Source organism: Musa acuminata, chromosome BXJ1-6, assembly GCF_036884655.1.
Source record: "Musa acuminata AAA Group cultivar baxijiao chromosome BXJ1-6, Cavendish_Baxijiao_AAA, whole genome shotgun sequence".
Taxonomy (NCBI): domain Eukaryota; kingdom Viridiplantae; phylum Streptophyta; class Magnoliopsida; order Zingiberales; family Musaceae; genus Musa; species Musa acuminata.
Genome location: NC_088332.1, coordinates 14,694,455 through 14,712,361, shown reverse-complemented (window position 1 = coordinate 14,712,361; position 17,907 = coordinate 14,694,455). Strand labels below are relative to the sequence as shown.

Sequence of the window (17,907 nt, the reverse complement as noted above, 5' to 3'; positions counted from 1 at the left end):
TTAAACCATAATTAATGAAGAAATTCATGATAATCAATTATGAATCTTAATGATAACAGTTATATTATTATTAAATTAGATATTTAATAATAACGGTTACGGGTAAGAGAAAAAAAATATGAGTCTAGTTCTCTTCGCATGTCGACCCGATAATTTTTAAATCTAACGATGATGCATCTACATATTAGATAAAAATTTTCTGAATAATATCAAAATTACATATCATAAATTTAATATATCATTATTTAATTTTAATTTCTGACATCAAAATTTTTTACGTAATAATAATATGGCTTTTGTTGCCCCTACTTTCCCGCACACGAACACAACCCAGTTCCGAAGGAATACCGGATGCAATGAGTCTTTGCTGGTGATCCATGCTTAAGTACACCGCGAGTACTTTTAACTTTTTAAGATTCGTGTACACCTTTTACGAACGATATAGATTCTCCAATCATATATCTCCGGCCGGGTTCGGTACATTAAAAGAACCGGAACCATTCGCCTTCCTTATCCTCCCCAGTCACTGGAGCGAAGCGAGCGTGGGTGTGCGTTGCGCCGTCATGGCTTGCTCCCTTTCTTCCCTCGTCGCCTCGAAGCCCACGGCGCCCTTGGCCTCCCTGGCCCCCACGTCGATTCCTCCATCGGGAACCCAGGCAATCCCGAAGGGCTTCCACGGCCTAAGGCGGAGCTTACAGCCTCGCCCCGCCCGGATGATCTCTGCTCCCAGAACTTCCCAAAGAAGCTTCGTTGTCAAAGCCTCGTCCGAGGTCTAGAATCCTCTAACTTGCGATTTTTTTTTTCTGTTTTCCTGTTCAATCGCCGGAATCTCTGTTGGTTTAGCGTTCCTTTTTCTTTTCCCTGATTTAGATGCTTAATTTACAATATTTTGCCGAAGTGAAGTGCTTGTTCTTTCAGTGGCTGAAATCAGTGGGGGTCAGTTGCGTTTTAAGGGAAACAAGTGGAATTCGCGATGACATTGCGTAGATAGGGGCGAAAGAAATTATCACTTTTAGTGTTCCGATTTCTTCTGGCTTTCGTAATTTTGATCTGTATGTCTTGATTGAGTGGGCACTTGATGTTTCTGCAGAGCTACTCGCCGTTAGTCGGGAACAAAGCACCGGATTTTGAGGCTGAAGCTGTCTTTGATCAGGAGTTCATAAATGTAAGCTTATGCTTGATTTCATTTTTGTATCTCCGTGAACCTTTGAGATACGAGTTTGTTTTTTCTCTTTGGCGTACTATTCTTCATCGTGTTCTGTGCGTTGCTCTTTGCAACACAGGTCTATACATTGCATAACATTGTGGAGATCTTTGTTTGTCTAAATTGATCAGATTTTTCTGTATAAAATGACTTCTAAAGGTTATATCACTTCTTGGATCAACGACTCTGTTTGAAACTTGAGCATACTATACATACATGTTATTGTTCATTCTGCTTCAGGATGCTTCTTATTTGGTATATTTTTATCAAACACATTCTCGTTTAGTTATTAGAGTTAGAAAAAAGATGCTGACGTATGAGTTTTAAGGGTTGCTAGAACATAAGAATCGTGAGATTTACTCTGAACTTGTTGTAGACAGCAAAAAGTTGGTTGGATGATTCATAACAATAAGGAAACAAAAAGACCAAGCTAATATAAGAAATCTTTCTTCAGTTCCAGGAGAACAATCAGCATGCTAAGACATGAGTGAAACAGCTTAGAATAAATAGGTACTTGAAGGGAAAAGAAATGATGATCTGTTTTGATTCATAATCCATTTTCGACAAGCTCCAGTTGGCTATTCAGGATAGTTCATGATTACTTGAACTCACGTTAGCTATTTGGCTTGTGCTTCTCATATGATAAATCTTCTATAGTCAGTGTTTCTTCTTTCAAATTCCAAAGACCGTAGGACACCAAGAGTTGAAGAATGATAGGGGAGATTTCTCAACTTAAATATCTGTAATAGGGAAAAAGGATAATAATGAGTGGTTTGTTGAATCTCATATTTTGATGATGAAATCAATTGATAAAATTATGATCTATTATGCATTTAAGTGATGCAGGACTAACCTCGATCAAGGAAAGTCCATTTGATTAAAGCAGGAAGAATCAGACGTTGGGCCGGAGTGAAGCATGTTAGAATATTGGGCGTCGAGCCGGAAGGATTTCGTGCCATGTGTTCGGGCATCGGGTTGAAGGATCGGACATTGCACCAAGAAAATTGGAAGTTGCGGGAGTCAACATATCGATAGGGCAATACGCTGAAAGAGAGGATGATGTATCGAAGGATCGGATGAAGCGCTTGATGAACTAATGACATGCCGGACAACATAAGATTCATGCTTGTAATCGTGTGTGTCTAGATCGAGTTAGTTAGGTCTAATTGAGTTAGTTTTGGGTGTAATCATGCCAACTTAATTAGGGGTCAATTGGGCCTGAATCATGGCTGAATTAGGCTTGCTATTTGGCTTATTAAGTGACCTGTAGTAGGGTCTGGCGGTGTTTGGGCGATACCACCGCCAAGACACAGTCTCCCAAAATGTGTCAGGCGGTGGTACCGCCCAGTGTTAGTGTGTCAGGCGGTGGTACCGCCTAGTATCAGACTAGTAGGCAATGGTGTCGCCCAGTACTAGCGGTGGTACTGCCAGTACCTTAAAAACCCGGGATGAAACTGTTTTAACTCAAAATTTGAATCCATTTGGGGCCTATAAATACCCCACTCATCCCTGTTCGGTTTACACAAGAAACTGAGTAGAAAGGGGGAAAAAATCATTGTAAAAAAAGTTATAAATCTCTCTTAGTGGAGAGTCACCTCTTCCTAGTATTTAGAAATTTTTCTAAAGGGAGAAGTGAGGTCTAAATGTAAAAGAGAGAGGTGCAAAGGTTCTCTCCCGAGCTTGTGAAAAGGAGAAAGAGTTGTAAGGGTAGTTGATCTTTGCCCGTTAGAAAGAAGATCGGTAGTGGAAGTCGGTGGTCTTGAGTGGAGGAATTGAGAGTGGACGTAGGTCACGACGATCGAACCACTATAAAATCGATTTACATTTCCTTCATGCTTTTCATTTATATTACTAACTGACTTACTTGCTTACTACTCTCACTATGCTTACGAACGTGCTCTCTAAGTTTAAATGCTTTCCGATACGATTCATCGAACGAGTTTTCAAACCGACGAAGTTTTACGAAGGTACTAATTCCCCCCCCCCTCTCCTCTTAGTGTTGATTTCGGTCCTAATAGTTGGTATCAAAGCCAAAATTTTTCTCGTTTGATTTAACACCCAAGAGAAATGGCTTTTACCGCCAATCAAGCGGGTCTTTCTATCACTCGTTTTCCTATGTTTAATGGAACAGACTACACGTATTAGAAAACTAGAATGAGAATTTTCTTGCTTTCTATGGATTTCGATTTATGGAACATTGTTGAAAGCGGTTTTGAAAAGTCTTCTAAACCAGTGAATGAATGAAATGATTTGGAGAAGAAAACTTTATCTTTAAATGCTAAAGTGATGAACGCTTTGTTTTGTGCTCTTAATAAAAACAAATTTAATCGGGTTTCTACATGTGAAACTGCATATGAGATTTGACACACACTCGAAGTCACACACGAAGGCACAAGTAGGGTTAAAAAGTCAAAAATTAATCTTTTGGTTCATAGCTATAAGTTGTTTCATATGAAACCAAGCGAGGCTATTGGAGACATGTACACCCGTTTTACGGATGTTGTCAATGGTCTAAAAGCACTTGGTTAAAGTTTTTCTAATTTTGAACTTATTAACAAGATATTAAGATCCCTTCCAAAAAATTAAGATCCTAAAGTAACGACAATACAAGAAGCAAAGGACCTAAATAACTTTTTGCTTGAAAAACTTATCGGGTCTTTAATGACCTTTGAAATGACATGTATTGCACATGACAAACATGAGAACAACCTTCCAAAGAACATTAAGGATTTGACACTTAGAACAAAAGAAGATCACTTGAGCGAAAGCTCAAGTGATAATGACATAGAACTTTCGACAAGAGAATTCAAAAAATTCATAAAACATGAAACTAAGAACAAAAACGAACTTAAAATGAAGCTGCCAAAAAAGAAGAAAGCACCCAAGGTGACTTGGGACAAATCGAGTACATCCGAATATGAGGATTAAGCCAACAAAGGCAAGATGACAAACTACGCCTTAATGGCTCTCAACGATGAGGTAAGTGACTCAAACGAATCTTATTTACCTTACGATGAATTACTTAATGTCTTTCATGATTTGTTTGATGAATTTAAGTTAGTTGGTAAAAAATATAAGTTGTTAAAAAAGGATCATGCTTCTCTTGCGAGTGAATTTGAAAAATTAAAAAATGAGCATGATAATTGCATTTTAACTCCTTGCACTAAGTGTGAAGAGGTCGACTCATTTAAGAAAAAAAATGTAGTATTACAACAAACTTTAGAAAAATTTGAAATTAGTAGCAAATCATTAAACATGATTCTTGCCAACAAGGGTCATGTACACAGAAAAGTAGGAATCGGCTTTATGAGTAACTACACTCAACAAAAGTCAACTACTTTTGTTGAAGGACCCACATTGCATGTTACCCCTAAGGTTTAGTGTAATTTTTGTGGTAAACATGGTCATTTTGTATATAAATGTTCATTCAAAAAGTATGATCCACACAAATTAGTTTGGGTTCCTAAAGGAACCATAAATGACCACATGTCAAAAATCAAGATAGATAGATCTAAACATGAGGGACCCAAAGTCAAATGGGTACCTATAGCAAACACACCTTTTTTGTAGAAATATATACAATCGAAAGCTAGGAGCAAAAATGATATCTTGATAGTGGACGCTCAGGGCATATATAATCAGAGATCCAACATACTTCACAAAGCTCACTAGCCGAAACAAAATGATTTTGATTGAATATGCTTTATGTTTAATGAAATCATGCTTAATGAGTTTATATTTTGAAATTATGCATGATGATTTTTATGATGTATGACTTATTGATCTTGATGATTCTTTTGTGATGATTTTCTGTTTTTTAGTTTTAATCAATGATGCATGGATTTGACATAGAAAATAAGGACATGCTTGTATAAAATCAATCGCTTAAATTGAAATAAAAAAAGGAATGCATTATTCTTGAAAATATCTCTATCCCTAAAAGTTTATCGAATCTTTCAAAAAGAGATTAATGAATCTATTTATGTTATTTTTTATGAATTTATGAAAGTGATTTTAATAATTTGTTGATTTAAATTTAAATGAGTGTTATCTAAATCTCTCATTTGATACTTGAGATTTTTTTTATCAATATCTCTTATTTAATCTTTTATGTTTCTTTACTAAAGAGAAGTTTTATCTATATCATGATCTTGAATTCTCGGAATTCTAACTTGAGATTTTTTTTAAATCATGATCTTGACAACTTGAGATTTCTTATACATGAATCGAGATATTTTATTTGTTCTCCTATAGTTCTTTTTGTTTTTTACAAAAGAGAAGTTTTATCCAAATCATGATCTTGATTCTTTGATAATTATAACTTAATATTTTTATGAATCAAGATTGTTTACTATGATTCTTCTTTTCGCTATTTGATTTATCCAAATGAATCATAATTTTTTCTCTTGATTTTTCGATATTTGATTCACAATTTGAAAGTTGTCTTATTACTCCCTTGTATTCATGAAGTGTATATCTCATCATCAAATTAATTTTTCTTGTTATCCTTTATATGATGATTTAAAAATTAATGTAAAGGAAAATGAATTACACCATTGTATTATTCCCCTCTTTTTGACGATGACAAAGGGGGAGAAAAAAATTGCTAGTTCAAGAATGAGCTAGCTTGCAATGTAAGTTTGCTGAAAATCTTTGCTGAAAATTGCACCACTAATACAATGGTGTAATTCATTTTAATGGCCTCAAATCTCTTATAGTTTATGAAAATTGCACCGCATTCTCTGATGAATGAGCTTACATCCTTCTTCATATTCTAATAAAAAGGAAAGCAGAAAAAATAAGTAAATCAGGGGGAAAAGAAGGGATGAAAGAAAATTGTACTTCCTGTATTTAAAGATGATCGCCTTTTATCATATATTTAGTGAGATTGTCTTTAGCATTTTGATTAGTCTTAGATCTTTCGATCTTTTCAGTATTAGTCACACTTCTTTTTATCTTGTTCATTCTGGCATTACTGGAGATGAATGTACAACCATTATTCAACACAAATGTCTATGACACTGCCATGTGGCAGTTCACAGATTACAAGAAACCACTTCTTAAAAGAAAACTTTGCCACAAATAAAGATGACAGACAAAGCAAACTAAATTGATCTTGCAAATTGGTTCAGCCCAAGATAACCATGGTATCTTGGGTGAATTTCTTCTTCTATCGTATTAACATGGACAACACCTTAATCTTGATCGTTTATTTTGATCATTGAAATTATCTCATCTGTTCAGCTCTGTTTGGTGATCTAGCTCTTGTTGAAGTTTGTACCGAGAAATGTTAAAATAGCTCACAGAATGCTTTTGCTGCCAACTTGACAAACTGAACTTTTGATACTGCCTTGAGTTAATATCTCAATTTTCAACCTCATGATATGTTTTATTGAAGTATGTATTTATTGTTAAAGACCCAAGGTGATGTATCATATTTGTGTTATTCAAAATATCCTCTTCTGCACCAAGATTATCAGATAAATGTATTTGGAAATTTTAAATAATATTTTGAATTAACATCCAAGGAAGCTCAAGGATTAAGGCATCCAACCCAAAAATTTTAGAATGATTTTGAACACAATGAAATGGATGGCAGAACAGTTCAATAAATATAATGTCCTTGAACTTGGTACTTTGATGAGAAAATTTGAGCGAATCTCAACAGTTGACCAATTTATATCAATATTTTGTAAATGTTGAATCATTCATTACATGTTTGTCTCCAGTCTTCACTTATGTATTGTAGTGACATCAAGCATCTCCTTGGTCACTGTAACTCTCTGATTAGTCTTTTTCATTACTCTAACTGGCAGGTAAAACTCTCTGATTATATTGGGAAGAAGTATGTAATTCTGTTTTTCTATCCACTGGACTTCACATTTGTTTGTCCCACTGGTATGTTCAAATTATATTGACCTCTAAAAGGGAAGTTCACATCTTAAGAGAACTGACGGAATATTTGTTGCCTGTGCAATAGAGATAACTGCTTTCAGTGACCGCTACTCGGAATTTGAGAAGTTAAATACAGAGATATTGGGTGTTTCAGTTGACAGTGTGGTAAGTTGTTTTCATATTTGGATTCTGTTTTGATCTGTAGCAATTTTCTCTATAATTTTGTTCCTTGGTGTTATGGTGGTTCGAGTCACTGAGTGTTGAAAATTTACTACCATTGCAAATCCTGAATGGAGTCACCTAGCTTTTTTATATCAACCCTAGAAGAGTATTGATTCATTATTTAACATTATTGGTATCTAATTACCATTATTTGATCTGTTTTCATTTTTAATATCCTCTTTGTTACAAAAACTTGTAACATTTGCTAGCGAAAATGAATTATTGATTTAAATGAAGCTCATACACATTCTTATTAATGTTTTCCTGCTTTTGTTTTGGTCATAATTAAATTGTTGGTATTAATTCTTCTGCTTATTTGCAAGAAAGATTAAGAAGTATGCTGTGCTTTCCCATGAGATGTATAATATTTGTCTTATCTAAGAGACGCAAAAGGTGTGAACATTTCCAAAATTTAGGTCTTCCCTTTGTCATTTCCTTTTTGTTAATTCTGGTTGATCTCGATATCCTTTAATTTTGCTTGTTCTCATTATTTTCCTTGGGTACTGGTTTTTCATGTTATTTTACCATACCTTTTAAAATATGGTTCTTGAGACAAGAGATCAAATGACGAAAAAGAAATAAAACAGTTTGTGCCTCAGTAGCGGCAATCTGATTTAGGATTTATGTTTACTATAGGTTTTATTGGCCCTAACAGAGTAACTGTGCTCCATTTGTAGTTCTCCCATCTTGCATGGGTTCAAACAGACAGGAAGTCAGGGGGGCTCGGAGATCTGAACTATCCGTTGATATCTGATATCACTAAATCAATTTCAAAGTCTTATGGAGTCTTGATCCCTGATCAGGTAAATTGTGCATGTTTTGAAGTATCTTCTGTAGTTTTAACAGATCAAAAAAAAAAAAAGAAAGAAAATCAATAGTGTATCCCTGTTCACGAAGCTGCTTTAATTTACAAATGCTCATTTTGTCATGAATGAGATTCAGGTTGTGTAATGAACTAATCCATATAATCTGTCAGGGTATTGCGTTGCGAGGACTGTTCATCATTGACAAGGAAGGTGTGATTCAGCACTCTACCATCAATAACCTCGCCATCGGTCGTAGTGTTGATGAAACCATGAGGACTCTTCAGGTGATGATGGGAAAAAGCTAGCTGTTAGCATATCAACTTGCTCACCATTGGCTTAACTATGGGATGAGCATAGAGCATTACGGTTTCTTTCACTGATGTGCCATTTCTTTCGATTTGGTTGCAAATACTCAATTCTAGTTCTGATGGTTAGCAGCATTTGCTGCAGATTCTTCATGCAAAAACTTCAACCCCAGCATTATCCAGACAACTCTTCTGTGTCTTGCAGGCATTGCAATATGTCCAAGAGAACCCAGATGAGGTTTGCCCTGCAGGATGGAAACCTGGAGAGAAATCGATGAAGCCGGATCCTAAACTCAGCAAGGAATATTTTGCGGCTGTTCCATGAGTACTGATGTGCCAAGTTTTCTCTAAGATTCGGGATGGACTCTACCCTTCAACCTATTGTGAGTTAACCGGTCGATATATTCTCTGTTCGCACTGAATAAAAATGGGGCAGACTTTACCCCTTGTAGCGTAACTCCATTTACAGATGCTGCTGCCTGTTCTTGTGCCCTTCTCTACTATTTAAGTTGTCGGTCCAAATCCCCTGAGATTTAATCTGTTCCGTCTCGCCCAGCGCCGGCGAAAAGTCGTTGACTTGGAAGTTGTGCTTTTATTTAATGGAAGGAACGCTTATCGTTGTTCGTTCCTCTAGTTACTTGCTTGTGATTGCAGACGAGTGATGGGACCCACAGATTGGACCCATGACACTCTTCCAATGAAAAAGGGAGATAGAAGCGACGGACATGATCCAACGGGTCAGGAGACACGACAACAAAGCACACACCGAACGGACACTCTTCCAATGAAAAAGGGAGATAGAAGCGACGGACATGATCCAACGGGTCAGGAGACACGACAACAAAGCACACACCGAACGACCCCACACCACGATCTACGTCGACAAAGCTTCAAACGTGAACGCCGCATTGAGAGATGCTTTGGAAGCGGAACGCCGCTGGATCGGTGACGCCGGTGCCGGCACCTTCACCTTCTCCCATGTTTTGGAGAGCAAACGAGACGGGGCAGCTGACGCCCAGATGGTAGTGCCCGGAGATCCACCCCGCCAACTTCCACCGCACCTTGCCCTGGAACTGCACGTGAAGCTTCAGGTACCCGGCCGCCTGTTCCTGCAGCAAGGCCTCCACAAGCTGCGGCGATACCGGCACGGTGGCTCCGTAGAGGTAGAGCGACCAGACGGTGACGTCCTTGTGCCCCTGGAAACCGGGGGAAATGGCGGAGGGGAGAGTGATCCGCTGGTCCATGTAGGCGGCGTGGGCGCCGAGCCTGTCGTAGTAGAGGCCGACGTGGCCGTTGGGGTTGAGGGAGGAGACGGAGACATGCATGACGGAGGAGAGGAGGCCGTCTGGGGTGGAGGAGAGGTTGAACTGGTAGATGGTGGCGTTCTGGATGTAGAAGCAGGGTTTGGTCGGGCGGAGGAGGCGATAGGCCACGACGCCACTGGCGGGGAGGCCGATGGTGATGCTGAAGGTGATCGTGACGGCCAATGTGACCTTCATGGTGACGGAGATAGACGTTCCGTGGTTGCCGCAGTCGGTTCCCATCTGCTCACTGGCGCCGGAGCAAGACGTTCCGTGGATGCCGCAGTCGGTTCCCATCTGCTCACAGGCGCTGCACATTGAGAGTCAGAGAGAGAGATAGAGGGATCCGAGCGGGGAGTTTGCATTTATATGGATACCATATCTGCGGGCACTTGATTGGAAATTGATTGTTGATCGACTCCTTGAAACAATAATTGGCCGATCAACGTTTAATCCTTATCGGTGAGGCATTCCAGGTTGGAACTTCCAAGTCCCAAGTCCCCACCAATCCATCTTAAATTGGTGAGTTTTTGTTCGGATCCAACAAGAGGAGGGAGCCATGAAATGATTCATAATGACTAGTTTGTAGCTTTGTTGACGTTATTTTGTCTCTCGTAGATTCTTCTTCTGTTCCTTCAAAATTATGACTCCGGTCTATATATTTGATATGATATGATCACCCTTTAAAGAAAAATACATTTTAGAAATTACGAGATTAGTAGATCTATATATAAAACTTGATATGATGATATGAGACTTCCAAAGATCGACTTCGACCCAACAACTACCACTGCAAACTTAACAGAAATTAAAGAATTCAAATGGGAGTTATACATGATGATGGTCGGCATGGATATAATTCAAAGGTTTAATTAATCAATCATCGAGTAAGATCAAACTAATCTTTACTCACATATGAAATTTTGGCAAGCAAAATTTAGACAAAAAAGTAGTTTATTATTAGGGTTTGTAAACCACACCACATTTTGTTTAGACTACTGATCCTATTATTGAGATACTGATCCTATTATTGAGAGGATCAATAAATTAGTGAGACCTATAAGAAGCATCCAGATCATGTTTTGCAAGTCTGGAACTCTAAAACTCTGATATGTTTGGATGAAAGGTTGAAGAACCAATGAGGAAACATAAGGAGTAATCCATGGTCAAGCTCAATTACATAAAATAAAAAAAGAAGAATATATAGAGGTTCAGACAAAGAGGAGTCTCATTGAGTTGTTTAGTGGTTGGTGAATATATAGAAGAAAAGCAATCTCTTTTTTTATTTTTTTTATTTTTGGGGATGATATCTTCTTTTCAAACCATCATCTCCCATTTCAAAAATCATAAAAATACCCCCAAAAGCTATTCATAGTATTTTTTTTTCCATCCAAATCAAAAATATTTCACAAGCTGTTTATAGTATTTGGTGGGTTATTTTTTATCCATAAAATATTAGTGTTTAAAAATATTGTATAATATTTTTTAAAAAAATATCAAAAATATTATACAGTATTTTTTTAAAAAAATAATATATAATATTTTTAAATAGTATTTTATGGATAAAAATCACACTATGACCAGTTGGCGAGAAAAAATTTAGATTTAGGCAAAAAAAAAATGATAGCTTTTTTAAAGAGATATTTTGGAAACATTAAAATAGAAGATAATGATTTAAAAATTTGAAAAGAATGCATCATCGAAAAGAAAATTAAAAAACTAGGAACCAGCCGCCAGCGTTTTGTACTGTACCCCAAACTAACACAGATGTGACATTGGGGATATAGAATGTTCCTGAATGACTAAAGGGCAAATGATGAGTGCCATCGGACTGTGAATCATATTTTTTTTTTCTCCAACTTAATCTTAATACGATTAGAGTAAATTAAGATGAATTTCTAAGATTGTCTATACCTTTTGGTGTAGGATATCTTTCGTTTGTAGTAGAAAGTAAAAACTGCAATTATCAGATGATATCATTTTCCTTTTAAGGAATAAGTCATGAAAACAAGATTCGGATTTAAGATTTTATGATAAATTATTAAAATTCTTACCACTTAAACTAACTGATATATATATATATATATATATATATATATATATATATATATATATATATATATATATATATATATATATATATATATAAAAGAGAAACTTGTGACCGTACAAGCAACAAAATTCAGTAAATGCCTGACACTCCATTTTTTTACTAAGCGGCATGCAGATGACATACGACAAATAGTAGGAAGATGGGTTGGTTTGTTCACATGTTCCAGCCCGGCCACTGACGAGACTTCCGAACAACTTGCTCTGTCCCACGAAGGCGCCGCCCTACCACGTTTCTTCCCATGTCACCATCACTCCGAAGCCAATCTCTTTAAAGGAAAGCAAAAGTAGATGAGATATTAAAAATCGGGAAACCGGACGGGTCGGTTTGTATTGAGAATTGATTTACAGTAGTTATTCAAATAGTTATCAAATAGTTTTAAATATATTTCAAGAAGAAGTAGTCATGATCTAGAAATTATAAAATAATTTTTATAATTAATTTAATCATAAATGACATAGTGATATGGATAATTTTCTTATCTTATTTTTTATTAAATACTATATCATTTTTTTATCAAAATAATTCTTCTTAAGTGGATCTTAACATTCTATTTTTTCTCATTTTCTTGCTCCTCCGTCCCAACAGTTTATTCACACGTTTCAGCCCGACGACTCCCGTTGACGAAGGTACATGAAGGCTTCCAATCACAGCCAGCTTTCTCTGTCCCACGAATGGCGCCGCTGATGCTGACAATGTTTCTACGCATGTCACCATCACTCCAAAGCCAATCTCTGCAAAGGAAAGCAGAAGCAGATGATATACTACAAATCGTATGAAGATGGGTCGGTTTTTTCACGTGTTCCAGCCCGGCGGCTCCCGTTGACGTAGGTGCATGAAGGCTTCCAAACACAGCCAGCTTGCTCTGTCCCACGAATGGCGCCGCCCTGATGCTGGCCACATTTCTACCCACGTCACCATCACTCCAAAGCCAATCTCTGCAAAGGACAGCAGAAGCAAGCAGGAGAAGTCTGCTACCACTGGACGATGAAGCAGAGGTAAATAAATAGTATTCATCGTCTGTAGTATTATGTACTGTAACACAGGAGGAGCCATTAGTTTTTGGAAATGACAACAAAGATATCCCGCTTTCCTTTGAATCCATCTCCGGTAAGTCTGTTCACCGTTAGATTTTGAACTGATTATTGGGCTGACAGCTAATAGGTTCAGCTTATAGTGGGCTTTAACGGTCCAACCCATCCCTTTTTTCTCAAATCCTAGATCCAAATTAGGAGGGTGTGGTAGCTAAAAACTAACAGTAGAATATTGCAATTACATGATTCCAAAAAAGGAGGAGAATAAGATAGAAAAATAAGAAAAAAAAGGGAAGAAAACAAGGACAACGCAAAGAGGCTATTCTCAATCATCCAGTAGTGTTCTCATCTCAAGTTAGATTAGATCTACAGTAGATTCTTATTGTAATTACTTAAGGAAAATTTAGATATTGTGCAAAATGACATAATCCTTATATCCCAATTATTCTCTTGAGATTGTTGCTAGGGTTTTGGGCAATAGACTGAGATTTGTATATTCATTATTCTTATAGAGGATTATCTCTAATTTGTCCCATAGTTTTTATCCTTCACGTTGGAGGGGTCTTCTACGTAAATCTTGATGTTCTATTTGATTTTAATTTCATTTAATTTCACTGTGTGTTATAGCTGGCTAGTATTTATTCATATACAAAAGTTTATTTCTCTTTATATCTCATCAACAAGTATCAGAGCAGGATTTTAGTGATTTAATTTTTGTATTTGAACATGGAGGCCGATAGTGTTTCTCCCATGATTATCTTGAATGGAAACAATTGGATGATATGAAAACCAAGAATGGAAGATCTTTTGTATTGTAAAGACTTGTATGAACATTTGCAGGGGGATAGTGCAAAACCTACAACTATGATAGATGATGAGTGGAAGAGATTAGATCGAAAAACAATTATATTTATTTGATAGTGGCTTGATGATAGTGTCTTTCACCATGTTTCTACTGAAAGTTCTATATATTCTCTTTAGAAAAAGTTAAAAAGTCTCTATAAAAGAAAAACAACCAGTAACAAAGCATTCTTGATCAGAAAACTTGTGAACTTGAAATATAAAGATAGTGCTTCTATTGCTGAGCATTTGAATTAAATACAGAGTATCACTAACCAATTATCCTTTATGAAAATGTCTCTTCATAATGAGTTGCAAGCATTGTTACTTCTCAGTTCATTTCTAGAAAATTGGGAGACACTGATGGTTTCCCTCAGTAATTCTGCGCCAGATAGGCACCATGAGTCAAGTAACAAGCAGTTTGTTGAATGAGGAGTTGAAAAAAAAGAATTCAGCAAAATCTTATAATAATTCACAAGCACTTATCTCAGAGAATAGAGGAAGGTCAAGGTCCAAGGATAGAAGCAGTTCACGCATGGGTGGAAGCAAGTCAAGATCAAGAAAAGATATTGTTTGCTACAACTATGGTGAGAAAGGACATTCCAAGAATCAATATAAACAACCTAAGAAGAGCAAGAAAAAAGGAAAAGAAATTTAGTCTATAGAGTCAAAAGATAATACTACAACTACGGTGGTGATTATTTGATTTTATCTTATTCTGATGATATTTTTTCTTGTGTGTCAGGATCTTGAGTAGGTGATTGACACAGGTGCTTCTTATTATGCTACACTACGGAGAGAGTTTTTTTCTACTTATAGGTCTGGAAATTTTGGTGTTGTCAAGATGGGCAACTATGGCACGGCAGACTATTGGGCAATTATGGGGGCAACATCACATGTGCAGCGGAAGAACAGAAAATAAAATCCCCAATTTCCTAAAGATTTGTTCGTCGTCGTGCGAAGATTGGTGCGCAAAATTCTACGAAACTTAAAACTACGCATAGAGTAGATTGTGTTACCTATAGTCCCTCATCCATCTAATATCTCAGAGACCGTATACTGGGTATGGTGTTGTTAGACCTATACGGTTTCTATTCGAGTCTCGCTCTAATCGGATTCTTCTAGAGAACTCTTTCTCTCTCAACCCGAATGACCCTAACTAAGGATTTATTTGAGCAAAAACACATGAGATATTCCTCTCATGACACCAAGAGTAGATGATTCTCTATCGACTCAATAGCTCTCGTAAGGTTGACTATCACTCCTGATGATCGGTTGTACTAGATCTGAGACATTCAAACTTATAAGTCTAGTACCAAAGAATGAAGTACTCATACAGGACATCCTTAGTGTCTCAAATCTAAGGACCAAATACACCATTGGGACTACAGAATTATTGTCTGACAATAAGGCATCATCAACCATTCAACATTCCGTAAGCGGATCAATCAGTGAACTCATTCTCCAATGAGCACCTGTACTGTATCCCTAGTGTCCCCACATGAGCAGCTATGAAACCAGCTGCATCCATCAAATGGACGGGTATACAACACACTAGTCTATCCGGTTATCTCAATGTCCCTCTCGAGTAACTTATGACCGGGATAATTTAGGATATGTGTTTAAAGGCGAATCGGTCTCATTATCGTGATCTCATCATGATCTGATTCCCATTGCACAGATCCAAGGACATCACAATATATATATGCATATATACAATAATTAATATAAAGTGATAAATGTCAAAATATAATAAGCAAAAAGATTGTGTGTCAAGTCACACGTGTCATCACTCACGTGATTGGCTTGTAGGGCACATATGATTAGCAATCTCTCACTTGACCTAAAGCTAATCACCTATGTGTCTGATCTCCACCAGACCCCTATGACGCTCAAAGATAATTTGAGACAGTGGCTTTGTTAGTGGATCTGCAATGTTATCTTTAAATAGAACTTTTTCTGCTACTACATCTCCTCGGGTCATTATCTCTCTAATAAGTTGAAACCTCCCCAAAACACTTCTGATGAGACCCGGGTTCCCTTATTTAAGTAATTACCCTGTAGCTATCGCAATATAAGGGAACTGACTCCTTGCTGCTTGGCACGACTCCCAAATATATGATGAACATCTTCATCCAAACTCCCTCCTCTGCTGCTTGTATTGCAACAATGTACTCCGCCTTTATGGTCGAGTCAACAATAGTATCTTGCTTAGAACTCTTCCAGCACACTGCTCCTCCATTCAAGGTATACACATACCCCGAATTCGACTTGCTATCATTGACATCGGATTGAAAACTCGAGTCCATGTAGCCTTCAACCTTGGGGTTACTACCTCTATATACTAATAAAGGATCCTTAGTCCTTCTCAAGTACTTAAGGATACACTTTACTGCTTTCTAGTGCTCCAAGCTTGGATCTGCATGATACTTGTGTTAGGAAAATCTTTGGAGGCGATATCACATGCGCAGCGGAAGAACAAGAAAACAAAATCCCCGTTTCCCAAAGAGATGTTCGTCGTCATGCGAAAATTGGTGCGCAAAATTCGCGAAACTGAAAAACTGCGTATAGAATAGATTATGTTACCTAAGAAGATCGTATATCCCTGTTTCCTTGTAGATCCTTAGGAGAGGGTGAAGGAGGTCAAGCGTCCTCCTCTATAGCGGTGATCCACACAACAGGGCTATGACGACGCTCCTTAAAACTCCAGGCCTACTTTGAGGTGGAGAGGGGAAGGAGAATAGGAGAGGCAAGCAAAGGCTCTAGCCTATGAGGCTCTGAATCCCTCCTATTTATAGAGGTCCCCTGTCAAACCCTAATGGATCCTCGCCTAGTGGGTATTGAATCTACATCCAATAACCGAAGCCTTTTAGATTAGTGGATCTCTATCCAATAATCTCTCATGGGATCTTATTGGATCTCGTCCATTGGATCCAATAATTCAGGGGCTTATTGGATATCCAATAAGACAAGGGCTCCGTCGGATATCTTATATCCGAACCTCTACTCATCGTAATGCCTACCATATGTGTGTGACCGTCTAGGCCCAATATCGAACTGGCCGTGAGTCATACCTGTCAGAACTCTTTCTAACTCAGTGAATTATTATCTCTGTAATAATTCACTTGACTCATCGACTACTGTCGTACTAGGCCACTACGCCGTAGTCCCCAGACGATACAAGAGAATCCAATCCATTGAACCTGTCTGTCCTCAGTTACCGTGTACCTATAGTCCCTCATCCATCTAATATCCTAGAGACCGTATATCGAGCATGGTGTTGTCAGACCCATACGGTTTCTACTCGAGTCTCGCTCTAATCGGATTCTCCCGGAAAACTCTTTCTCTCTCAACCCGAATGACCCTGGCCAGGGATTTTTTTGAGCAAAAACACATGGGATATTCCTCTCATGACGCCGAGAGTGGATGATCCTCTATTGACACTCAATAACCCTCGTAAGATCGACTACCACTCTCAATGACCAATTGTACTAGATCTGGAACAGCCAAACCTATAAGTCTGGTATCAAAGAGTGGAGCACTCATACATGACATCCTTGGTGTCTTAAGTCTAAGGACCAGATATACCACTAGGACTACAAAATCGTTGTTTGAGAATAAGGCATCATCAACCATCCAGCATTCCGTAAGCGGATCAATTAATGAACTCATTCTCCAATGAGCACCTGTACTGTATCCCTAGTGTCCCTACACGAGCAGCTATGAGGCCCGCTGTATCCATCATATAGACGGGTATATAGCACACTAGTCTGTCCAGTTATCACGATGTCTCTCTCGAGTAACCTATGATTGGGATTATTTAGGATATGTGTTTAAAGGTGAATCAATCTCATTTTTGTAATCTGATCACGATCTGATTCCCATTGCACAAATCCAAGGACATCACTATATATATATATATATATATATATATATATATATATATATATATATATGCAATAGTTATAAAGTGATATATGCCAAAATATAATAAGCAAAAAGATTCTGTATCAAGTCACACGTGCCATCACTCACGTGATTGGCTTGTTGGGCACCTATGACTAGCAACCTACTCATGACACTTAGAGCATACGCTATATCAGGTCTGGTACATAGCATGATATATATGATAGACCCTATCACTGAAGCATAGGGTATCTTATCCATGTTTGCCCTTTCTTCATGAGTTT

At 37.6% G+C, this 17,907-nt stretch overlaps 2 protein-coding genes across 3 annotated transcripts; one reads left to right on the top strand and one right to left on the bottom strand.

The window, feature by feature from the left end:
* The first annotated feature begins 503 nt into the window (after positions 1 to 503).
* LOC135676464 (2-Cys peroxiredoxin BAS1, chloroplastic-like) lies at positions 504 to 8,889 on the top strand. 2 transcript variants are annotated; one of them, XM_065187665.1, is made up of 7 exons: positions 504 to 770; positions 1,091 to 1,165; positions 7,021 to 7,102; positions 7,185 to 7,264; positions 7,999 to 8,124; positions 8,298 to 8,411; positions 8,578 to 8,889. In XM_065187665.1, exons 1-7 carry the CDS (start codon positions 564 to 566, stop codon positions 8,755 to 8,757), a joined length of 864 nt encoding a protein of 287 aa, XP_065043737.1. In that variant the 5' UTR covers positions 504 to 563; the 3' UTR covers positions 8,758 to 8,889. The 2 variants fall into 2 exon arrangements, with proteins under 2 accessions (XP_065043737.1, XP_065043738.1); XM_065187666.1 differs by having other exon boundaries at positions 506 to 770; positions 8,638 to 8,889.
* Positions 8,890 to 9,004: 115 nt separating this feature from the next.
* Positions 9,005 to 10,137, bottom strand: LOC135676465 (NDR1/HIN1-like protein 1). Its single transcript, XM_065187667.1, has one exon. The coding sequence runs from the start codon at positions 10,049 to 10,051 to the stop codon at positions 9,323 to 9,325; it is 729 nt and encodes a 242-aa protein (XP_065043739.1). The 5' UTR covers positions 10,052 to 10,137; the 3' UTR covers positions 9,005 to 9,322.
* Positions 10,138 to 17,907: the final 7,770 nt, after the last annotated feature.

Coding starts and splice junctions, on each gene's coding strand:
- LOC135676465 (XM_065187667.1), bottom strand. CDS start 10,051: ATGTGCAGCGCCTGTGAGCAGATGGGAACCGACTGCGGCATCCACGGA.
- LOC135676464 (XM_065187665.1), top strand. CDS start 564: ATGGCTTGCTCCCTTTCTTCCCTCGTCGCCTCGAAGCCCACGGCGCCC. Junction 771..1,090: donor TTGTCAAAGCCTCGTCCGAG/GTCTAGAATCCT, acceptor ATGTTTCTGCAG/AGCTACTCGCCGTTAGTCGG. Junction 8,125..8,297: donor GAGTCTTGATCCCTGATCAG/GTAAATTGTGCA, acceptor ATAATCTGTCAG/GGTATTGCGTTGCGAGGACT.